The following is a 25,705-nucleotide window of genomic DNA, read 5'->3' as shown; positions in this document are numbered from 1 at the left end:
TCTTGTCACCAAAGGACTGGTGTCCAAGAAGCAGTTCATGTAACAAACGAAACAATATTTTACATATTGCCTTGGACACGGAGGCTTAAAATTTACAATTTACATACAAGCAGTGATTTTACTTTATAGATAACATTGCATAATTTTGAACAGAAAAGGGCAGTATTGTTTATTGTTATTGTATTAATTTCATGTTTACCAAGGATCATATTGTGTTGGGAGGCCAGTTTGGATTATGTACACCTGAAGGTTTTATCGTCGAGCCTCAATGTTGATAAGTGAGCACATAAGGCCGTATAAAATTAATGTTTTGGTTCTCGTCCAGAGGATTTTCATAAATTGATGAGGGAGGGAGGTGTTTTTTTTTTTTTTTTTTTTTCAATGTAAAATTAGCATTGTCAGTAGTTTTCGGTCTTCTCCAACAGTGCTCGAGGAAGCGATGAGGCCCTTTTTTTTTTTTTTTTTTTCAAATGTGAGATTCTGAGGATAAACCCCTAGAGTACCACAAAAGACTTGGAAGTGATGCTTGTTCTCTAATAAACTTATTTATATGTATGAAGATTTCATAAATCATTCCTAAGTCTTAAAAATTGAAAAATCTAAAAAAAAAAAAAAAATCTGACAAATCCCAGAAATTGAGGAGGGAGGGACGAGAACCAAAATATTAATTTTACACGGCCTAATGGCTAATCTTTTCTCTAAAGGATTTGTTTCCAAGAATCAAGTTTTTGTTATGGTGAGATTGGCATTTTCACATTGACTGAATTGGCTCGGGGAATGATATTTATTTGCATTTTGACACCGAATAATTGGCCCGGCGGACAACATTAATTAACATTTAAGGCTATGACTTTGGCTACAAGTTCAGAATTGGTAGTATTTTGAACTTGAACAATGACTGAGTGGATACTAGTGTTTGTAGAGTTATGGGAAGATGGCTTTGAACATTTCCTGAAGTAGAGAAAGAAATTGTCTTAATATCTAGCAAATACCATAATTGAATAAGTACTGCCAGGGTTATAGCTAGGCAAATTTTAGTGCCGGGTAAAATTTATATGAAATGGTAAAAAATTGAAATTTTGATAAGAATTGCTCATTTTTATACTGATTGTTCATTGATTTTGAAACATTTGAGACTGGAGTGCCGGGTGTTTGGGCTCAAAATTAACTTGAGTGCCGCGTGGAAATTTAGAGTGCCGGGCAGGGCCGCCCGCCACCGCCCAGCGTAGCTACAACCTTGAATACTGCGTATATGTCCCTCAGAAATACGAACATGTCACTCTAGTTCTGTGCGAAGGGAACAATTATTTTACGGCTCATTCGTGCTGTACGGTCACATATAGTCTGTCCAACAGAAGGGAATAAATATTTTGTTGATCAATTCGTAGAACATGATAAGAAGATATTAAAATTATGGTAGATTTTGTTTTTGAGTCCAACTTGATTTCTTTTATTTCAATCCAGCATCCATCAAAGTTTGGTCTTCTGAACCGCAAGTGTCCTCCATCCAATCGAAGCTACATGGCAGGCATTTTGCAGACAGCAGGACCTGTGTCAACTCGTCAAGTAGTTAACAGCAACTGGAAGCACCTAAACATAACGGCTCAGAATTTCACAGAAGCGGCCATGGAACTTGAACAAATGGGATTTGGGACTTACATCAGTGATAACGCAGGCGCACGTGGATCAATTTCAAAAATGTTCCTGAAAAAGGATCCGTCAGAGGTGCAACAAGCATTAGAGTCCAATTTGGATTTGTGTACTGATGAAGTTTATAATACTAGGTTTCATAGTCGACCCTCAAAGAACTTAACTTGGACTGTAAGGTCGTATCTTGTCACCAAAGGACTTGTGTCTAAGAAGCAATTCATGTGATGTAAAAATATAATTTTTTCAGCCAGACAGAGTTGGCTGTGCTTGTCACTCTGTATCCTGGTATAGTGATATTGATCAACATAAAACCAAGACTTTGACTATGAACTTGCAAGCATAACAAAAATGATTAAGTGAATACTAGATTCCAATGTTTGTAGAGTTTTGGGAAGAAGGCATTGGACTGCACCATTAAAGCTGTGAAAGAAATAGCATGTTCTATTTTTCTTCCAAATTTCACAGTATAATACTACTGCATAGCATGGCATTATTATTTTAAAGCAGGGAATGTCTTTTGGAATTTGTAGGATAGCACTAAATAGCTCTTTGGGAGTTTCCCAGGAGAGCTGTGTAGAGCATTTACCATAGGAGAGAATGGTCAACTAAGGAGAGCTAACAATCACTCTCCTGTATCAGATTTAAGAAGAGCAGTAGAGAGTGATTGCTCTTGCCCTGCTCAAAAGGCAGTCGCTGCTAAAGCCCCTCAGTTGATACCACTTGTACAAAAGAACATGATACTCCAGATGCATGTGATAATTATTTTAAGCGTGGAGGAAATATCTGCATTTTTTTGGTTGACATGATGACATACAGGAGACATTGTTATCTGCATATTTGTAACTTTATATGGTGAGAGAAAAGTGTTGCGTTAATGGTCTTGTAGTGTTGCTAGTCTTCAGGAAATTTCCTGATTTCAGGAAATTTTACTTGGATGATCCTGTACAAATATATAGGAAAAGTATATTTTTCAGGAGATATTTTTGCCATTTCAGGATTTTTTGACAACACTGACACTGGGTCTGTGAGAGGAATATCTTGTTATATTGAACACCTTGCAGTTAGCATGGGAAGATACAAATTTAAGATTTTGAGAATTTGGAAGTAATTTTGAGTCCAACATGATTTCTTTTATTTCAATCCAGAATCCACCACAGTTTGGTCTCCTAAGCTCCAAGTGTCCTCCATCCAAGCGAAGCTACATGGCAGCTATTGTGCAAACAGCAGGACCTGTGTCGACTCGTCTAGTAATTAACGGCAACTGGAAGCACCTGAACATAACAGCTCAAAATTTCATCGAGGCGGCCATGGAACTTGAAAAAATGGGATTTGGGACTTACATCACAATTATTAACACAGGTGCTCGTAAATCCGTTACAAAAATGTTCCTGAAGAAGGATCCGTCAGAGGTGCAGCAAGCATTGAAATCCAATTTGGATTTGTGTACACATGATGTATATAGTACTAGGTTTCATAGTCGACCCTCAAAAATGATAACTTGGAACATTTGGTCGTATCTTGTCTCCAAAGGACTTGTGTCTAAAAAGCAATTCATGTGATGTAAAGATATAATTTTTTCAGCCAGACAGAATTGGCTGTGCTTATCACTGTGTATACTGGTATAGCGATTTTGATCAACATGAGACTTTGGCTTTAACTTGCAAGCATAATATTAACTGATTGAGTGAACACTAGATTCCAATGTTTGTAGAGTTTTGGGAAAATACATTGGACTTACACCATTTGCTGAAGCTGGGAAAGAAATAGCATGTATTATTTTTCTTCCAAATATCACACTAGAATAGTACTGCATCACATTCTGAAGCCCCTCTGTTAGTACCACCTGTACTTTGATAGGAACAATTATTTTAAGCTTAAAGGAATATCTGCATTATTTTGTTGACATGATGAGATACAGGAGACATTGTTATCTGCATATTTGTAACTTATATGGTGAGAGAAAAGTGCGGTGTTAATGGTCTCGCAGTGTTGCCAGTCTTCAGGAAATTTCCTGATTTCAGGAAATTTTACTTGGATGATCCTGTACAAATATATAGGAAAAGTACATTTTTCAGGAGATATTTTTGCCATTTTTTGACAACACTGACACTGGGTCTGTGAGAGGAATATATTGGTATAAATATTGATCACCTTGCAGTTAGCATGGGAAGATACAATGGGATTTTGAGAATTTGGAAACAATTTTGAGTTCAACTTGATTTCTTTTATTTCAATCCAGAATCCACCACAGTTTGGTCTCCTGAGCTCCAAGTGCCCTCCATCCAAGCGAAGCTACATGGCAGCTATTGTGCAAACAGCAGGACCAGTGTCGACTCGTAAAATTATTAATGGCAACTGGAAGCATTTGAACATAACGGCTCAGAATTTCATTGAGGCGGCCATGGAACTTGAACAAATGGGATTTGGGACTTACCTTATCACTGATACTACAGGTGCAGGTGGATCAGCCTCAAAACTGTTCCTGAAAAAGGATCCGTCAGAGGTGCAGCAAGCATTGGAGTCCAATTTGGATTTGTGTACACATGAAGTTTACAATACTAGGTTTCATAGTCGATCCTCAAAAAAATTAACCTGGACTGTTAGGTCGTATCTTGTCACCAAAGGACTTGTGTCTGAAAAGCAATTCTTGTGATTGAAAGATATGTTTTTTCAGCTAGACAGAATTGGCTCTGATTGTCACTGTGTATCCTGGTATAGTGATATTGATCATATTTAACCAACACTTTGGCTATGCATTTGCAAGCAGTATGCATATTTATAAGATGAACTGACTTAGTAGTGAACACTAGAATGTACAGTTTTGGGAAGACGGCATTGGACTTATACCATTTAGCTGAAGCAGGGAAAGAAATAGCATGGTTTATTTTTTCTTCCAAATATAATAGAATAGTACTGTATACCGTGGCATTATGTTACTCCAGATCCATGATAGGGAACAATTATTTTAAGCAAGGAGGATTTTCATCCAAATTTCCGCACTTTTATTTATTTTCAGCCTGTTTTGCCACATTTTACACGCTTTCTCCTACTTTTTCAGAATTTTCCTGTTTTGTCATGAAAATCTATTCTCATGCCTGAGGACAAATCTGCATTTTTGGTTGACATGAGGTACAGGAGATATTGTTATCAGACTGGCGCACATTCGTAATAAAATACAAGAGTGCTGCATTAATGGCCTGTGAGAGGAATATCTTGTTTTGTTGATCACCTTGCAGTTAGTATGGGAAGATACAAATTTGAGATTTTGAGAATTAAGAAGTAATTTTGGGTTCAACTTGATTTCTTTTATTTCAATCCAGAATCCACCACAGTTTGGTCTCCTGAGCTCCAAGTGTCCGGTGTCCGAGCGTAGTTTCATGGCGGCCATTTTGCAAACAGCAGGACCAGTGTCGACTCGTCCAGTAATTAAAGGCAACTGGAAACACCTAAACATAACGGCTCAGAATTTCATAGAAGCGGCCATGGAACTTGAACAAATGGGATTTGGGACTTATATCGCAATTATAAATACACATGCACGTGGATCAGTTACAAAAATGTTCCTGAAGAAGGATCCGTCAGAGGTGCAGCAAGCATTGGAATCCAATTTGGATTTGTGTACACATGATGTTTATAGTACTAGGTTTCATAGTCGACCCTCAAAAATCATAACTTGGAATATATGGTCGTATCTTGTCTCCAAAGGACTTGTGTTGAAGAAACAAATCATGTGATGTAAATTTCTAGAAATTTTTCAGACAGATTCAATTGGTTCTGCTTGTCACTGTGTGTCCGGGTATATTGATCAACATTAAGACTTTAGCTTCAAACTTGCAAGCAATATATATAGCATTAACTGATTGAGTCTAAGAACATAAGTTGGTAGTTGGCATGTCAGGTTTTATCTTATCGTATCTTACGTCTAAAAAGCTATTCATGTGATGTGAAGTTTGGTTTTTTTTAAATATAAAACTTGGACAATATTTTCTTTTCAATTTTTATTTGTAACTTGTTATTTGGCTTCTGGGCGTGGTTTGCGAAACTTGGTTGGAAACTTAATATGACATTGGTATGTCATGCATAAATAGACTATCAATCTTATTTTAATACCGTATATAGGCTACATAGCATGATATGTCCATTGAGTAGGATACACAAATTTGGTAGGTTTATGATCAAGTTTCGTGAACCAGACCCTTATCGGAGTGATCATATAATCATGTAATGGTATGTATGACTTCAATCTTGGTGAAAGTTGGAAGGCAGAGAGCATCGGGCCAAAAAAATTGTTTGCTTTAGGTTGGGCAGTGGAGGGCAAGCAAGATTTTTTTATTTTTTTGGTCTAACTGGTATGCAATGGACTTGGATGAATATGCAATTAATTTGTAGGATGTATGCAACTTTGACTTGGTGGCCATAATATGTTTTGTGTGTCCAAATTAAGATGATTTTATTGATGAAAACGTAAAGATTACTCAAATATTGGTGCGGCTATGGCTGGCTGAGTGCTTACCTAGGACATGTATTGTTATATGGTTAGTTTAAAATGTTAAGGAGGAGATAAAACATATATAAAAATGAAACACAAATTATAGCATTATGTTTTTTGGCTAATTTCTCCCATTTATATGTAGCGACAAGACATCACTTATGAATAATGCCATGTAGATTTTGTAAAAAACATTTTTAATTGGGCTTTTCCGGAAGAAGTCCATACACCCTCTATGGAAGACATGACCTTAATCTCCCACACATGGGTTGTTGACAACAAAATGGAGTCGCCCATTTAGGTAACCCCATTTGAATTTCACACTCCCTGTGTGGAGGTTTCAAGTTATGTCTTACATAGCAGGTGTATGGATTTCAACTGGAATGGCCCATTATGTATGTAGTCAATGCCTTAAGAAAGATTTGTTTTTAATAAATTTTGTTGCTTATTTGTAATTATGAGAAAAAGAAATGCTTTGTGTGCTGTTTGCTTTTACTTGTTACGTGCTTCCAGAGTGTGAAATAGTGCTTTTGATTAATCCCAGTTCAACTTGATTTTTATTCAGATTCAGAATATGTCAAAGCATCGCAGCTGTATGGCAGCCATTTTGCAAACCGTTGGACCAGTGTCATCTCACCAATCCGTTCACAGCAACCGAAAACGCTTGAATCTAACGGCTCAGGATTTCAGAGACGCTGCTGCTGAACTTGAACAAATGGGCTTTGGAACTTTTATAGCCATAGATACGGGCACCAACAACGAACTGCAAAAATATTCTTGAAAAAGGATCCATCACAAGTCCAGGAGGGCTTAAAGTTAAATTTGGATTTGTGTATCCCAAAAGTTTATAGCATTAGATATCATCGTCCAGCTAAAAAAATAAGTCCACAAGTCAGGTCTTATCTTGTCTCTAAAGGACTTTTGTCTGAGAACCAGTTCATATGATACAGGCATGAAGATTGGCTATTTAAAATCCTCACTACCCCTGTGGAAGATTTTGGAGCTACCTTCCACATCGAGAGGGTGAATTTCTAATGGAATAAACACTTGGCAGCTCTATTTGAAATTCACCCTCCCTCTGTGGAAGATTCAGACTGAATCTTTCTCAGAGGGTGTATGAAATTCAAATTAGGCTGCTGAATATGTTAATTCCATTTGGAATACATACTCCCCCTGTGAAAGATATTTCCAAAATCTTCCACAGGGGTAGTGTGGATTTTAAATGGAATAGCCCATTGACTTGTCTTGTCACTAATGCAAGCATCAAAGTGAGTCTTGGACCTACCTGCCTCAAGCCCTTCACCTTGGTTCGCTCTTAAAAATTTATTTTAGGCAAAGATTTACCTTCTATCCAAAAATATTAGTTCAAGATTCACCCTATGGTTTTGTCCAGTAAGGTAAACATTAGACAAGTAGATAGGCTTTCACAACGGGATTCCATAACAGCTGAGTTTTATTCAGGTGCGCTGTCAAATATCGGTAATGTGATATCCGACGGCACACCCGAATAAAAATCAGTTTTTAAAGATAAGACAAGATTCACTAATGAAATGGTGCTTTAAGAGGATGTGGTCAAGATTCTCTCTGACTCCTGCACAAGTAGTGACTTGATTTAAGGTGGGTGACCCAATTGACGGCCTCATCCCCCCTCCCTCTAAATACACCAAGGATATTAAGATTTTGGCTTGTGTGTTTGGTCTCAAATAGCCCCTGTCAAATTTTATGTTGGAGATACATGTATATATGTGTTCTTTAGATTGTATGAACAAAATTGTAGCCTGATCTCCCATTGTGTACCAAGATGTCATTGTAAGTAGCACACAAGACAACTTACAGCAAAATAAGCTATGTCTTGACTCATTGGGAGCAAATTCACTACAATTCAGCATCTAATTTCCACAGAGGGCTATATCATGTATTGATATAAACACAACAAAGTAATGAATAGACTCAGCATTGCCCCCACGATCATGAGGACCATGTAAGCTATTTATAACCACTAGCTATTTATAAGACACCCGCGCGCGCGGGTCCCCGCTAGATGAGTAAATGGAAGTGTTCACTCAAACAGGAGGAATTACTGTACAGGTAGACTCATTGAAAATTCCTCATTCCTTCCGAACCATCTTGGTAATCTCGTAACCCCATCCCGTACCCTAAACCACAACCCCGTACCCGTAGGACCTATAATCCATCCAAAGTAAGTCTACCATTTTGTGTCCTTCTTTCTTTTCTTTTCCCTCTCCCATACCCTTAAGATATTTATGTCTTCGTAGGCCTAATCCCGTTATCCCGTATCACCATAACCCCGTGCCAAATTGGCTATCATGCACGCCGCACCCGGCGTGCAAGTCAAGCGGCGCGTGTGTCTGCCCGCCTGACGCGCTAGCGCGGTTTATACTAGACATGTGGGACGCGTTGGTTAGCATTGTCCGTAAACAAACTACCGCTATAATTTGCCCGAAAAACCCACTTTTTACTGATTTTGAGGCCAATTCTTGACCGTTTTCAACCAAATAAAATTTAAACACGTTCCCGTATATTCCTCGATCTCCCGTGTGAATTTTGTGACATTTGGTATGAAACTGACGGAGCTTTTGCGTGGACCCACATACATACCCACAACATTACCCTATTTATAGTAAGATTCAACAATTTTATAGCCATAAGACATAATTAAATATAATTGAGGTAAATAATGATAAATTTCATAGCAATTTCATAGCAATTAAGGTATAAATAGAGATAACCAATGACAGCAAGCATACTACTGATTATTAATCTTCCAATAAGTATAATTATTAATAATACAATACAAGAATTATTGGAAAAATGTGTACAAGCCAACTATAGGCTGGACATGCAAGAATTGACATCTGTATCACATTTAACCAAAAAATACAGATACCTCTTTGGATCAAACAGAGAGGACTGAATTGGAAAACAGTATTTAGAATGTAATCAAATCAAATAAATAGAAATCTCCAAAAGGAGAAACAATATTATGATGTTTTAAAATAATTTAAAAAAAAATTCAATTATTATCTAAATGTCGCCCAAGCATGATGCGGGGTAAACCAGACGTATGCTGAAACATGTATTTTATACTTGATAAAATAAATGATCCAAGTTCAACTAGATTTTGAATAATTTCATTCAGTCAGAATCCACCCAAGTGTGGTTTATAGAATGATTGCTGCTATATTAACGCAAGGCTGAAGTACCGCCGCAAATTCTATGAATTATTATTATGTATCCCTTTCGTGATGAACGACTGTGACTGAATTTTAGATGTGATCAGGGGACAGTTGTCTTTGATATAATTATGTAACATTGTTACCTGTGTACACTGTATAGTTAATATGGTAGAAAATAAATGCTGAATTATGTTTGTCTGTATATAGTTGGAGAATAACTTTGATTTTGATCATATAAATATGACATTGTTGTGATTTTTAGAGTAATTGCAGTCAATTGATTTTCTATTTTCAATCCAGAATCCAAAGTCTGGAGTTCTGAGTCAGAAGTGCCCTTCCAAGCGAAGCTACATGGCAGGCATTTTGCAAACGGTTGGACCAGTAGTGAATCGGCAAGCCATCGCCTGCAACATGAAACACCTGAATATAACCGCTCAAAATTTTGAAGAAGCTGCTGCCGAGCTTGAACAAATGGGATTTGGTACTTATATCGCAGCTAACATGACAGGCACTCGTGGACAACCTTCCAAGGTGTTCTTGAAAAAGGATCCGTTAGAGGTGCAGCAGGCATTGGAGTCTAACTTGGATCTGTGTACTCCTGAAGTCTATAATACTAGGTTTCATTGTCAACCCTCCAAATATGTTACCTGGCATGTCAGGTCTTATCTTGTGTCTAAGGGATATGTGTCTAAGAACCAATTCATGTGATATAAAGTTGACTTGTTAAACCTGGATGGAGAAACTTGTTTTGTAAAAAGAATATATAGATTGATAGAATAAATGTATGAAGTGTAAATTTTCTGGCATAAATCCAATGATTTGTAGGTGATAAGAAGAAATTGTGAATATGGAAACTATCACTAAATTCACTATGGACCGCAATGGTCTCATCCCAATGGCATAGTTCAATAACCTCAATTAAACACTGGTAGTGCAAAATGTTAACTCAAGCTGCAGAGTATGAGTTTTTGTACCCAAATTTTCAAAGGTCATTCAATGAATGTACAAATGTGTTGAGGTTAAAGAACTGTGCCCTGATAGATGTTGGGGATCATAGTGTATCTAGATGATCACGTGTGAGCAGCTTCAACAAAATGGTGATAGTTACTTGCTGTTCAAAAAACAGATGCCTGTAGATGGTGATAGTTTCTTGCTGTAAAAAAAATCTATAAATTTAGTGTAAAAATCATGTAGTCTGCATTGATGTTTTCAATAAATGGGGCTGTGCATATTTATTGGAGCTAAAGAAATGTTCAATTTGTGTGATGAATGGTCATTTTGATTTTTGAGATTCATAAGCTTAACTGTGGTCTGAAACAGTGACTTTAAATTTGGGAACATTTAATCCCGAGTTCAACTAGATAGTTATTTGATTTATTTATCTTTTCTTAAATTCAGACTCCACCACAGCTGAATCTCCTGGGCCCACAGTGTTCTTCGTCCAAGCGAAGCTTCATGGCAGGAATTTTGCAAGTAGCGGGACCAGTGTCAATTCACCAAGCGGTCAACAGTAATTGGAGACGTCTGAATATAACGGCTCGGAATTTCAAAGAAGCTGCCACTGAACTTGAACAAATGGGCTTTGGGAGATTTATCAGCACGTATATGGGCTCCCAGAAACGATTTTCGGTATTCTTAAAAAAGGATCCGTCAGAAGTGCATCAGGCACTGGAGTCCAATTTAGATTTATGTACTCCTGAAGTTTATAGCGCTAAGTTTCATTGTCCGCCATCGAAAAAAAAATAAGTTGGAATGTCAGATCATATCTTGTCTCGAAAGAACTTGTGTCGAAAAAGCTGTTTTTGTGATAGGAAGATGGACTTTCTAAAAGCAAATAAATAAACAATTGGCACTTTCATGCCTGTTCAAAGACATTGTCTCTCTGTGTGTTTTTCAATGCTATGTAGATGTGAGAGACCAAAATGCTCAATTTTGTTTCTGGATACAATTAATACTGATTTTGCAGTTATTAGAATGATTTATTTTGAGTCTTTGCACTGGGGTCTCATTCTTTTGGATTACTTGCTGGTCACTGTAATACTGTAGAAGGGAAATTTCCGTGAGATTAATGTTTTGCGCTTTGCCAATTTGAACTGTTTTTGAACTCTTTGTTTTTTAAATTCATGATTCTAAGTTTCCTTAATTTTGTAATCCAAGTCCAATTTGATTTTTCTTTATTTCGATCCAGAATCCACCCAAGCTTGGTGTTCTGAGCTCCAAGTGTCCTCCTTCCAAGCGTAGCTTCATGGCAGCCATTTTGCAAACAGCCGGACCAGTATCAACTTACCAGGCAATTAACAGTAACTGGAAACAACTGCGTGCAACGGCTCAGAACTTCCAAGACGCTAGTACTGAGCTTGAACATATGGGTTTAGGAACTATTGTCAACACTGTCAAGGGCTGTAAAGGACAACCTTCAAAGGTTTTCTTGAAAAAGGATCCGTCTGAAGTGCAGCAGGTGTTGGAGGGCAATTTGGATTTGTGCACACCTGAAGTTTATAATACTAGGTTTCATTGCCCACCTTCCAAAAAAATAAGTTGGAATGTTAGGTCTTTTCTAGTCTCAAAAGGACTCATATCTAAGAAGCTATTCATGTGATATGGAGGTGGATATTCAATGATTTAAAGCTGAACAATGTTATTGATTTAGATCATTGTTTGACATCAATGCTGGGTTTTATGCCTTTTATAGCACTACATGTATGTGAAAAAGTTTTATTTAGGACTCGGGAAATATTTGATTGACTTCTGCTCCAGTTGAAGCAAGTGTGATATCGGACATACAAAATAGGTTTGAAAAGTTTACATTGGAAAATTGACTTTTTCAGTATGACTTCCATCATTCTTACTGGACAAAACTACAAATATGGTAGCTTAACTCTGGCCAAACTTTGACAAAAGGAGGGACTGTATATACTTACATGCTACTAACTCAATTGTAAGAAAACAGCACTTTACGCATAGAGTAATCCAGATCCAACTTGATTTCTTTTATTTCAATCCAGAATCCATGTGGCCGTCTGAGCCCCAAGTGTCGTCCTTCCAAGCGTAGCTACATGGCAGCCATTTTGCAGACAATTGGGCCTGTGTCGACTCGACAAGCTATTGCCAGCAACATGAAATACCTGAATATAACAGCTCAGAATTTCAGAGAGGCTGCCACTGAACTTGAACAGTTGGGCTTTGGGAATTTTATCAGCACTAACATGGGCTCTCGGAGCTCGAGACTAAGTTCAGTGTTCTTGAAAAAGGATCCTACTGAGGTGCAGCATGTATTGGAGTCTAATTTGGACCTATGTACTTCTGAAGTTTATAGCGCTAAGTTTAATTGCCCACCTACTAAAAAAATAAGTTGGAATGCCAGGTCTTATCTTGTGTCTAAAGGACTTGTTTCTAAAAAGCTGTTTATGTGATATGAAGATGGAATTTTTAACCTCCTGAGCACTACCTTCCTATCTAACATTGCCTCGGATAAGTCAATTACATGATATCACCAATCAGAATGGAGCTTTGCAAATAATTAGACCCAAGTTTTTTGTGTGGTGAAATTATTCTAACAATGTTGCTGACTGGTCCAATTGATAATGAAAACTTCTTTTTGGCCAATCAGTAGGTAGTTCTCAGGTGGTTTAACCTGAAGGATGTGATTGATATGTCTATTTACCTAGTAATGGGTTAAGGACATTATTTGACATTATAGCGGGACTGTCTTTCTTTATTAGCTGTACATGATTTTTCTGTGCAATATCAAATATTCATTCAAGACAAAAATCCCTCAATCGTAGGAATTTTGTATTTGGTTAAAATGAAATGTTGATATTGTAGTTATTAGAATTCAATTGGTTTGAGTCTTCAAACATGTAATGAATATTATGAGGTTTTGTTTATAGCAAATCATTGTTTCTATGTGATCACAAATACTGCTGACTTGAATAGTTTATGTTCAGTATCATGACCACCATGCTCATCACTCTCTTATGGTACAATACCACAATTAACTTGGTAGCGGGACTACATACTTGCACTTCTTGTATTAATTGCTCTTAAAGCAGTGATGTTACACTTGAGTAATACAAGACCAACTTGATTTCTTTTATTTCAATGCAGAATCCAACGTTTGGTCTTCTGAACCGCAAGTGTCCTCCTTCGAAGCGAAGCTACATGGCAGCTATTTTGCAAACGGGAGGACCGGTGTCGGTTTACCAGGCGATAAACAGCAATTGGAAGCACCTACGTCTAACAGCGGAGAACTTCCACGAAGCTATCATTGAACTTGAACAAATGGGCTTAGGGACTGTCGTCAAACCTCATGTACAGGGCTTTAAAGGATTAACTTCTAAAATATTCTTAAAAAAAGATCCGTCAGAGGTGCAGCATGTATTGGAGTCCAATTTGGATTTATGTACTCCTGAAGTTTATAGTGATAAGTTTCAGTGTCCGCCTTCTAAGAGAATAAGTTGGAATGTCAGGTCGTATCTGGTGTCAAAGGGATTTGTGTCTAAGAAGCTTTTCATGTGATATAAAGATTTGTTGTTTTAATGATGTGTCTTGTCACTATGTGACCTGTGACAGATAGTGACAGAGCTGTCTGCCTGATATGCAGTATGTGCATTTTTTTGCATCCAGTGTAGAATGTATGATGGTTATAAATGCTCAATTTTTGATGGATATAATTAATACTTGATTTTGAATAATTTCTTTTGAGTTGACGGACTTGAGTAAGAAATATGCAGTTTTGTTTCAAACATTATTTTTAAACATACTTAGGGCCTAAGTGATTAAACAGTTTAATTTTGAATGCAGAAATGCTTCGGACTTAATACATGATATAAAGTTTGCAAAATTTTATTTTTAAAAATTGACTTCAGTTTGACCTCCTTCATTCTGACTGGACAAAAATACAATCAACTAAACTTTGCCCCAAAATTAAACTTCTTACACCAATTCTTCATTTCCTAAATGTTCATTGGTTTTACAGTTAAAAGTAATCCAATTCCAACTTGATTTTTCTTTATTTTGATCCAGAATCCATCAAAGTTTGGTCTTCTGAGTCCCAAGTGTCCTCCTTCCAAGCGAAGCTTCATGGCGGCCATTTTGCAAACAGCAGGACCAGTGTCGACTTACCAGGCGATTAACAGTAACTGGAAACACCTGCATGTAACGACTCTGAATTTCCAAGAAGCTGCCACTGAACTTGAGCAAATGGGCTTTGGGTGTGTTGTCGACACTACTGTAAAGGGCTGTAAAGGAAGGCCCTCGAAAGTCTTTTTGAAAAAGGACCCATCTGAAGTGCAGCAGGTGTTGGTGGCCAATTTGGATTTATGTACTCCAGAAGTTTATAGTAATAGGTTTTATTGTCAAGCGTCAAAAGTGATAAGTTGGAGCGTCAGGGCTTACCTTGTCTCAAAAGGACTTGTGTCTAAGAAGCAATTTATGTGATGAAGATTGGCATACTTTTGAAATGGGATCATGTATGCTTACTTGCTTGCTTACTTGCTTATGTCGACTTGTATCCTTATCCTTATACTGTTTGGGAGCATCAATTAACACCTACATGTAACACCCCATGCAATAATGGCTACAACAACACGTGTACACACACATACAAACAGCACATGTACATGTACATGTAAAAAAACTTCGCCTATACTAGGCTTGTTTGTACTCATTTTAATGCATTTTCATGCTGATTCTAAATATGGTCATGTAAATTTAATTTTCTGAAACTTTTGAATTTTTACAAAAAATTTGAAACTTGTCGTCTGCAGTCAACACCCGCCTGGGGAGTTATATTTTAAGGGTGAATTTGTTAATGATGTTAATAAAGCAGTACACGATTTTAGTGACGAAGACTGTCAGTGAATTCCAGATTTGATGTTATCCCGGACAATTTGTAAGATTTATAAGGGACATGGTGCAGTGTAGAGTTTATGGGAGAAAAATGAATGCTGAATTATGTTTGTCTGTGTATAGTTTTAGAGTTATTTTAATCATTAATAATTCCCTGTTAAATTGTGATGAGAAAATATTAGATATTTTTGTGATTTTATGTGCCTGAGTAATCACTGTCCATTGATTTTGTATTTTCAATCCAGAATCCCAAATCTGGTGTTCTGAGTCAGAAGTGTCCTTCCAAACGAAGCTACATGGCAGGCATTCTACAAACGGTTGGACCAGTAGTGAATCGGCAAGCCATCGCCAGCAACATGAAACACCTCAATATAACCGCTCAGAATTTCGAAGAGGCTGCCGCTGAACTTGAACAAATGGGATTCGGGACTTATATCGCGGCTAATATGACGGGCACCCGTGGATCGCCTTCAAAAGTTTTCTTGAAAAAAGATCCATCAGAAGTGCAGCAGGCATTGGAGGCCAATATGGACTTGTGCACACCTGAAGTGTATAGTAATAGGTTTAATTGTCCACCCTCCAAAGTGATAAGTTGGAATATCAGATCGTATCTTGTTACAAAAGGATTTGTGTCTAAGAAGCAATTCATGTGATGAAGATGCACATGATTAACCTGGAGCAGTATGGGCATGCTTTGTCACTATTTGTTACTGTTTAATAACACTGATTAAAGGTCCCACACACACATGCAACAATGGCTACAACAACACACCACAAGATTTTGCTTTAAACCTTTGAAAGCATACTTTCGCAATGTTGACAAGGCGCAACTCACAATGCGAACTAAGCGTATGGTGGCAGAAATAACAATGCGTGAAGCACATTATGCTTCAGAGGCGCATTGTTAACATCGCGGAAGTATGCTTACGTCAAATGTTTACAGCAAAATTTTTAAGGCCAGTGGCATAATTTGTATGTTACTCGTAGTGAGAAACTAGTGTAGTTCCGGAATCCACAATACTTGATAACACATCCAACAAGTTAATTTTGAATTCTTTGTTTGTTAACGAGTTCTGTTTATTGTGTTGTGTAGAGAACACAGGCTGCTTTATGTGCAAACTCGATGTTAAGCTGATGCTTTAATATTGTAGTTTTGTTTCAATTGCTTTGCTTTGATTGGTTTGGACAATAATGCCAGTCCAACTTGATTTTATATTTCTCCAGAAGCCAAGAAAGTTTGGTCTCCTGAGTCCTAGGTGTCCTCCTTCCAAGCGAAGCTTCATGGCAGCCATTTTGCAAACAGCTGGGCCTGTGTCATCTCACATAGCTATTAATGGCAACTGGAAACACCTGAAAATTACGGCTCAAGATTTCCAAGAGGCTGCTACTGAAACTTGATCAAATGGGCTTTGGGACTTACATAACTACAATTACAACAGGCTCCCGCGGATTAGCGTCAAAAATGTTCCTGAAGAAGGATCCGTCAGAGGTGCAGCAAGCGTTGGAATCCAATTTGGATTTGTGTACACATGATGTATATAGTACTAGGTTTCATACACTGGAAACTCCAAATGTCTTAAATTGGAAAAATCGTCCTTCTTTTAATACCCTGGTTGAATGGGGAATTAGGTGTGGCTGACAATAGAACACACTCAAAAGAAGGACCAAAACAAGCTCAAATTAAGACCAAAATAAGCTGAAAGTTGGATGAATGCACTTGAATGTTGGATCAGTCAATACAGTCACAATAGGAAGAAGTACTTCACTCAAGAGGGCACTCAAGTGAAGTGGATTCAGTAAATTTGCCTTGAATTGGTCTTACTTTGAGCTAGTTTTTGAGTGGTTCAGCTTATTTTGGTCTTACTTTTGAGTGTTTTGGTCCAACTTTTGAGTGTTTTTTATTGTCAGCCAATGCTAATTCCCCATTCAAGCTGGAAGATTAAAAGAAGGACGATTTTTCCAATTTAAGACACTGTGTGTTAGCAGTGATAGTCGACCTTCAAAAAACATTACTTGGAACATCAGGTCGTATCTTGTCTCCAAAGGACTTGTGTCCAAGAGGCAGCTCATGTGATGTAAAGAATTTTGTTCAAGCTTTGTTCAAGTTGTAGCAGGCATCTAGTTCCTATTTGTTTTTGTTTACCAATCAGGTTTATAAAAGTAGGAATCTAAAGCAGTATTCAGACTTTTTATTGTACGTACAATATTGTATGCAACATATCTACGTTGTTTAATCTATTGCCATTCTATTTCCAGTAATGTTTAAGTTCTAACGAATGTTTGATGACGTAAAATCGATAATATATTTCTACTAGATATTACATGTAACTTATTATCGATTTTTCGTCATTAAACATTCGTTATAACTTAAAACATTACTGGAAATAGAATGGCAATAGATTAAATAACGAGATATGTTGCATACAATATTGTACGCATAATACTCGGGAGTCTGTGGAGCGCTTTACAGCCATGTTTGAAAGGCGGGGCATGTCTTGATTCTAAAGGACTTGTTTGTGTGAAGTATACAACATGATTAGATTAATAGCTTTGTCAGAGTTGGATTGGACATAGGAGTCCTAATTGGTAAAATTCATTGGACATATGTTAGGTTAAGTTTATAATGGATATGTATTACAGGTTATATAAAAGTTTTAATAAAAGGATTTGTTCATATTTGTGCAAATTCTCTGTTGAACACAGGCTTTTAAATTCCAGTTATTGTGTATTTGTGGTCCTTTTCAACATTTTGTGGAGGTACTGTACAGGTACAACATTTTGTCCCCATGTGTTATAATTCAATATGGCATATATCCCATCTTGATACTCATGGAGCTACACTGAGTTCTTGTGGTCCTTGTTTTCTTCTTTGATTGAAGACATTGACATGAAGCATTAATTAAAGAGTTTGAATATTACAAGCCCAACTTGATTCTATTTTCATCCAGAAACAACAAAAGTTTGGTCTGTTGAGCTCAATGTGTCCGCCTTTAAGTAAAGCTACATGGCAGACATTTTAAGCACATACATGCTTTAAGATTCTAGTTATTGGCTGATTTTTTTTCTTTCGCAAAATTTTGTGTGGAGGTACACCATATTGGTCCTTATGAGTGTCAATCCGGTATTTCCCACAGAGTTAGGCATGGGGCTATTGAGCTCTCATTGTCTTAAATGTTTGGTTGTTTAATATAATCGCTTGATGATTATAGTGTAAAGAATTTGTTTTTGTTTTGATTGCACCCTCAAGAGTAATGCAAATCAAACTTGATTTTATTTTTTTCCAGAAGCGACAGTTTGGTCTCCTGAACCCAAAATGTCCTTCTTCCAAGAGAAGTTACATGGCGGCCATTTTGCAAGCAGCTGGACCCGTGTCAACTCACCTAGCGATTCGTGGCAATTGGAAGCACCTGAAAATAACAGCTCAGGATTTCCAAGAGGCTGCTACTGCACTTGAACAAATGGGGTTTGGGACTTACATCACGGATAATATAACATCTCGCGGATCAGCTTCAAAAATGTTCCTGAAAAAGGATCCGGCAGAGGTGCAACAAGCATTGGAGTCCAATTTGGATTTGTGTACACATGAAGTTTATAATACTAGGTTTCATTGTCGACCCACAAAAACCTAAATTGGAACGTTAGGTCGTATCTTGTTTCCAAAGGACTTGTGTCTAAGAAGCAGTTCATGTGATGTTAACACCCTGAGCACTACCTGCCGATCTAACATTGCCTCTGATTGGTCAATTACGTGATATCTTCACTTTATTCGCCAATCAGAATGGTGGTTTGCAAATAATTCACCCCAATTTTTTTTTTTTTTTTTATTATTCTAACAATGTTGCTGATTGGTCCAATTGATAATGAAAACTTCTTTTTGACCAATAGGCAAGCCAATCAAGACATACTTGTCTCCAAATGCATTTGTCTGATCTGTTTAGTAGCGCTGTCAGAGTTGCAATGGTCAGTCCAATTTGGCTTACCATGCCAATTAAGTTTATTGAGGTTGTGCACATGACGTATCATCCCGTAAATATGTCGGACTTCTCAAATGCATTCAACAAAAGCATGATTGCAATCTACCGCGACAGTTCGTCTCACACATAACAAATGCACTACGATCAAATTGGTTCATGACAACATTTGATTGAATGCACTGCGCAATGATTACGGTTCAGGATACCGGTTCAAATCCTTTGTTTGCAGCCAATCGATAGAAGCATGCAGGACCTCTATTATCAAGTCTCACAATGTTGGAAATTCTTCCTTGTTTTCAAAGGACTTATTTGTAAGGTACACTATGTTGGTTGACTTGGTTCCCATGAGTGTCAATACAATATGGTACCATATATCTCATAGTGTTACATATGTGGATGTTGAAAGTTTTCCTTGTCTCAATTCTTGGGTAGGACTAACCTCTCTTTTGTTTGATATGATCACTTTCTGATTAAATTAGTGGCATGAAAATTTTTTGTAATTGGAGAACTTTGTCTAAAGCAATGATTTTAAACTTATAATTAATGCCAGGTCAACATTATTTGTATATTTTTCTCCAGAAGCCAAGACGGTTAAGTCTCCTGAGTCCCAAGTGTCCTACTTCCAAGCGAAGCTTCATGGCAGCCATTTTGCAGACAGCTGGACCAGTGTCGACACACCTAGCAATTAATGGCAACTGGGCACACCTGAAAATTACAGCTCCAGATTTCCAAGAGGCTGCTACTGAACTTGAGCAAATGGGCTTTGGAACTTGCATCACAGATAAAATGCCAGGTTCTCGCGGACCAGCGTCAAAACTGTTCCTGAAAAAGGATCCATCGGAGGTGCAACAAGCATTAGAGTCCAATTTGGATTTGTGTACACATGAAGTTTATAAAACTAGGTTTCATCGTCGACCCCCAAAAAAACTCAATTGGAATATGAGGTCATATCTTGTCTCCAAAGGGTTTGTGTCAAAGGAGCAGTTCATGTGATTGGCAGTTTTTGTAATAAGACTAATAGAGTTAAGAGTGCATTCGAGGCCAATAATATTTTGTGTGCAGATTATGTTTATTATAGACTCCACAAAAAAGTTTTAAAGTCAGACAGAACCAGTCTCTAAATTATGTGTTATTCAGATTTACATTTTATTGTATTGTTAAGTAGCACTGTCAGAGTTGAAATAAGAAGCTATGCATGCTTTTGTAGATTAGCTTCAAATATAGGATTCGAACTAGCATCCTTGGCCGTAATGCAGTCTATTCTATAAACTGTGTAGAGTCATTGTGTGGTGGAGTTAAATATTTTCTTTGGAATTAACTGGGGTGCATGTTGCATGATTGTGGTATATAGTAAACTGGGGTGCATGTTGCATGATTGTGGTATATAGTACACATGAAGTTTATAATACTAGGTTTCATCATCGACCCACAAAATAACTCACTTGGAACATGAGGTTGTATCTTGTCTCCAAAGGACTTGTGTCAAAGAATCAGTTCTTGTGATTGACAGTTTTTGTAATAAGACTAATAGAGTTCAGAGTGCATTTGTAGAGATTGACTATATAATATTTTGTGTGCAGATTTTGTGTGCAGATTACGTTTATTATAGACTCCACAAAAAAGTTTTAAAGTCAGACAGATCTTTTCTCTAATTTACGTGTTATTCAGGTTTACATTTTTCTGTATTGATAAGTAGCGCTGTCACAGAGTTCCAATAGCGGCTCTGCATGCCTTTGTCGATAATAGCTTCAAACAAAGGATTGGAACTAGCATCTTTGGTCGTAATGCAGTGTGTTCAATAAACTGTTTAGGTCACTGTTTGGTGGCGTTTGATTTTGTCTATGGAATTGGTGTGCATGTTGGAGATTTTGGTATGCTTTTTTATTGAACATTTTGAAAATTCAGCCATGATTTTGGATAACTTTGTCACATGCAGCAGGGTTCCTGGGGTCCTTGAAAATCCTTGAATTTGAAAGCACCTATTCAAGGCCTTGAAAGTCCTGGAAATTTGCACAAGACCCTTGAAAGTTGGAATTTTACTTAAAGTATAATTTTGACAAAATTTGGGGAGCTGCCACTTTTGTTAATATGTGCCGCATAGAGCCGTATCATGATTTTTGTGTTGTGGTAAGTCCTTGAAAATCATGCAGTTGGACCTTGAAAGTCCTTGAAAAGTCCTTGAATTTTAAAGGCTTCAAGGTGCGGGAACCCTGATGCAGGGCCTTCTATGTGCAGTATTGGAATCCAATTTGGATGGTCTGCATGTTGAGGTGATATTGACATATTTCAAAATTCAGCTATGATTGTGGCTAACTTTGTCGCATGCAGGGCCTTGTATGTGTATCGGAGTCCAATTTGGATGGTTCTACCAATCAAGTAAGATGCAGAAAATTGCAGTGATCATTAGAGTCACTATTTGGTTTGTGTGCAGGTTAAGTTTGTAAAAGATACATACATAGGTTACGTTTTTAATTGATAATAGGTTTCATTCATAACTCAAGCAAAGGGCTGCATAGGCAAGCCCTCTTGTTAAGCACATGCTTTAACAGTCCAGTTATGTGTCACAGGCTTTGAGTTTTAAGGTGTGCGAGTGCAACGTACAGAAGAGGGGACACCTTAAATTGACTTCCCATGTGTGATTTATAGCTCACCTTACAAATACGCCACAGCCTTAGGTTCTTCACAAGTGCAATTTATGGCACAGCTTGCTTTAACATTTCAAGGAGTGCAATTTGTAGAATACCTCCAGCTCTAGGGTCTTTTCAAAACCCAAACCCTGGTGTCTTCACTGAAAGGCTTTGGAGTATAGTTGCAATCCAATAATAGGATATTTTGTGTTTCATAGTGGTTATTAAAAGCTCTCCTTGTTTGAAAAGGACTAACCTCCATTTTGTTTGATATCATCATTTCCTAATAAATGTTGACATAAAGAAATGAGATATTTTGCGATTGAAGAACTTTGTCTAAAACGACAATTTCACACTTGAGAATAATGCCAGTCCAACTCAATTTTATTTTTCTGCAGAAGCCGGAAAAGTTAAGTCTCCTAAGTATGAAGTGTCCTCCTTCCGAGCGAAGCTACATGATGCCATTTTGCAGACAGCAGGGCCAGTGTCGACTCGTCGAGCTATTGATTGCAACTGGATACACCTGAAAATTACAGCTCACGATTTCCAAGAGGCTGCTGCTGAACTTGAACAAATGGGCTTTGGGACTTACATCACAGATAAGATGCCAGGTTCTCGTGGAGCAGCTTCAAAAATGTTCCTGAAAAAGGATCCGTCTGAGGTGCAACAAGCATTGGAGTCCAATTTGGATTTGTGTACACATGAAGTTTATAAAACTAGGTTTCATTGTCGACCCACTAAAAAACTTACTTGGAACATGAGGTCGTATCTTGTCTCCAAAGGACTTGTGTCAAAGAATCAGTTCATGTGATTGACAGTTTTTGTAATAAGACTAATAGAGTTCAGACTGCATTTGAGGCCAATAATATTTTGTGTGCAGATTACGTTTATTATAGACTCCACAAAAAAGTTTTAAAGTCAGACAGATGTTTTCTCTAATTTATGTGTTATTCAGATTTACATTTTTCTGTATTGTTAAGCAGCGCTGTCAGAGTTCCAATAGAGGCTCTGCATGCTTTTGTCGATAATAGCTTCAAACAAAGGATTGGAACTAGCATCTTTGGTCGTAATGCAGTGTGTTCAATAAACTGTTTGGGTCACTGTTTGGTGGCGTTTGATTTTGTCTATGGAATTAACAGGTGTGCATGTTGGAGATATTGGTATGCTTTTTTTGTTGAACATTTTGAAAATTCAGCCATGATTTTGGCTAACTTTGTCTCATGCAGGGCCGTGTAGGTGTATTGGAGTCAAATTTGGATGGCCCGACCAATTAAGTTTATTCTTAACTCTAACAAAACTGTTAGAAGGTTAGGTGTCTTCACTGAAGGGCTTTGGAGGTACATAGTTGCAATCCAATAATAGTATTTTTTTCAGTGTGTTTCACAGTGGTTATTGAAAGTTCTGCTTGTTTGAAAAGGACTAACCTCCATTTTGTTTGATATCATCACTTCCTGATTAAATGTTGGGATGTGGAAATTGATTCTTTTTTTGTGATTGAAGACCTTGGTCTAAGACAACAATTTCTTCATTGAGAATAATGCCAGTCCAACTCAATTTTATTTTCCTACAGAAGCCGGAAAAGTTAAGTCTCCTAAGTCCCAAGTGTCCTCCTTCCAAGCGAAGCTTCATGGCAGCTATTTTGCAGACAGCAGGACCAGTGTCATCTCGCCGAGCTATTAATGGCAATTGGACACACTTGAAAATAACGGCTCAAGATTTCCAAGAAGCTGCTACTGATCTTGAACAAATTGGCTTTGGGACTTGCATCACAGATAAAATGCCAGGTTCTCGCGGACCAGCCTCAAAAATGTTCCTGAAAAAGGATCCGTCAGAAGTGCAACAAGCATTGGAGTCCAATTTGGATTTGTGTACACATGAAGTTTATTATACAAGGTTTCATTTTCGACCCACAAAAAAACTCAATTGGAATATGATTTCGTATCTCATCTCCAAAGGACTTGTGTTAAAGGAGCAATTCATGTGATTGACAGTTTCCTGTAATGGCTTTGTCAAGAGTGGAGTCGCTATTTGGTTATGTTTGTAATAGATACATGTACAGGTTACGTTGATAATTAATGAAAGGTTTCATTCAAAACACAAGCAAAGGGCTTCATGTGCAAGTTTATTATTAACATAGGCTTTAATCTGGAAAAATACATCTTATATAACCCTAACACCCAACCCTGCTTTTTGATATCGGAAGTTAAAGAAGATACGAAAAAGGAGAGAAGATGAACAAAGAAGTCACTTGGCACCCCAGGGATTCGAACCTCAGACCCCCTGCATGCCAAGCACACAATCACAGACCGGTAGCTACTCGGGTAACGCTGCATCGGGCAGCAATTCTGTGAGCATTTAACACTTAGGGTGATTGCGTCATTGCAGACTCTGGGATTAACGCATGCGCAGTGGTTTTCATCGTGGTTTTTTGTGGTCTCTATGGGTGTTGGGGTTAACCACATGCTTTAAGATTCCACTTATTGTTAAATTATGTCTTCACTGGAAGGTTTTGTAGGTACACTTCTTGGTCCCCATATCCAATATATATAGTATACTTTTCATGGTGTTTCATAGTGGCTATTAAAAGCTCGCCTTGGGTTGGACTCACCTGCATTTTGATTGATATAATCACTTCCTATGTTGAGATGTTGGAAAGAGATTTTTTGTGATTTGAGAACTTTGTCTAAAAGAACAATTTCACCATTAATGCCAGTCCAACTTGATTTTATTTTTCTCCAGAAGCCAGGAAAGTTTGGTCTCCTGAGTCCCAAGTGTCCTCCATCGGAGCGTAGTTTCATGGCGGCCATTTTGCAAACAGCAGGACCAGTGTCAACTCACATAGCGATTAACAGCAACTGGAAACAACTGAAAATTACAGCTCAAGATTTCCAAGATGCTGCTACTGAACTTGAACAAATGGGCTTTGGGACTTATATCAGCACTTGCATGAGGTCTACAAGAAAAACATCAGCATTCTTGAAAAGGGATCCATCCGAGGTGCACCTTGCATTGGAGTCCAATTTGGATTTGTGTTCTCTAGAAAATTATATTGCTAGGTTTAATTGTCAACCTACCAAAACATTAAGCTGGAATATCAGGTCGTATTTTATCTCCAAAGGACTTGTGTCTAAGAAGCAAATCATGTGATGTAGAGACTGACTTTTTAGGTGTTCTTTTAATTGCTGTCAGAGTTGCATTGAAATCCAATGTAGATCTAGAAATTTATATTGTTAGGTTGCATTGTCAACCCACAAAAAATTAAGCTGGAATATCAGGTTGTATTTTATCTCCAAAGGACTTGTGTCTAAGAAGCAAATCATGTGATGTAGAGACTGACTTTTTAGGTGTTCTTTTAATTGCTGTCAGAGTTGCATTGAAATCCAATGTAGATCTAGAAATTTATATTGTTAGGTTGCATTGTCAACCCACAAAAAAATTAAGCTGGAATATCAGGTTGTATTTTATCTCCAAAGGACTTGTGTCTAAGAAGCAAATCATGTGATGTAGAGACTGACTATTTCTGTGTTCTTTTAATTACTGTCAGAGTTGCATTGAACTCCAATGTAGATCTAGAATATTATATTGTTAGGTTTCATTCATTAAGCTGGAATATCAGGTCGTATTTTATCTCCAAAGGATTTGTATCTAAGAAGCAAATCATGTGATGTAGAGATTGACTTTTTCAGTGTTGTCAGAGTTGCATTGAAATCCAGTGTAGATGTTTCTTTACTTTTGCTAGAATATAGGAATTGATTTGTTTATCACTGCCCTCTATAGGTGACCCCTATGTTCTGACCCCATCAGTAGGCAGCCATTGTTGGGGTATTTCTAAGATTCCAATGAATGCATTGATTTCTATGAAGCTTTGGTATCACAGTATGTAAGGTACTCCCTGTTTCCTACCTGGGTAGATGTGAT

At 37.5% G+C, this 25,705-nt stretch overlaps 1 protein-coding gene across 31 annotated transcripts in view; it reads left to right on the top strand.

The window, feature by feature from the left end:
• The window catches only part of LOC140170248 (uncharacterized), a 244,712-nt gene that overhangs the window by 58,397 nt on the left and 160,610 nt on the right, over nt 1–25,705 (top strand). The window contains exon 5 of one of the 31 annotated variants that reach the window (XM_072193621.1): nt 9,637–10,083. The exons of 28 other annotated variants lie outside the window; for them this stretch is intronic. In XM_072193621.1, the coding sequence (XP_072049722.1) occupies nt 9,637–10,044 (408 nt within the window). In that variant the 3' untranslated portion in view covers nt 10,045–10,083. 2 more of the 31 variants (XM_072193606.1, XM_072193614.1) reach the window with 2 other exon arrangements.

The sequence above is a fragment of the Amphiura filiformis genome, chromosome 14 (assembly GCF_039555335.1).
Source record: "Amphiura filiformis chromosome 14, Afil_fr2py, whole genome shotgun sequence".
In the NCBI taxonomy this organism is placed as follows: Eukaryota; Metazoa; Echinodermata; class Ophiuroidea; order Amphilepidida; family Amphiuridae; genus Amphiura; species Amphiura filiformis.
This window is presented reverse-complemented; position numbering and strand designations above follow the sequence as displayed.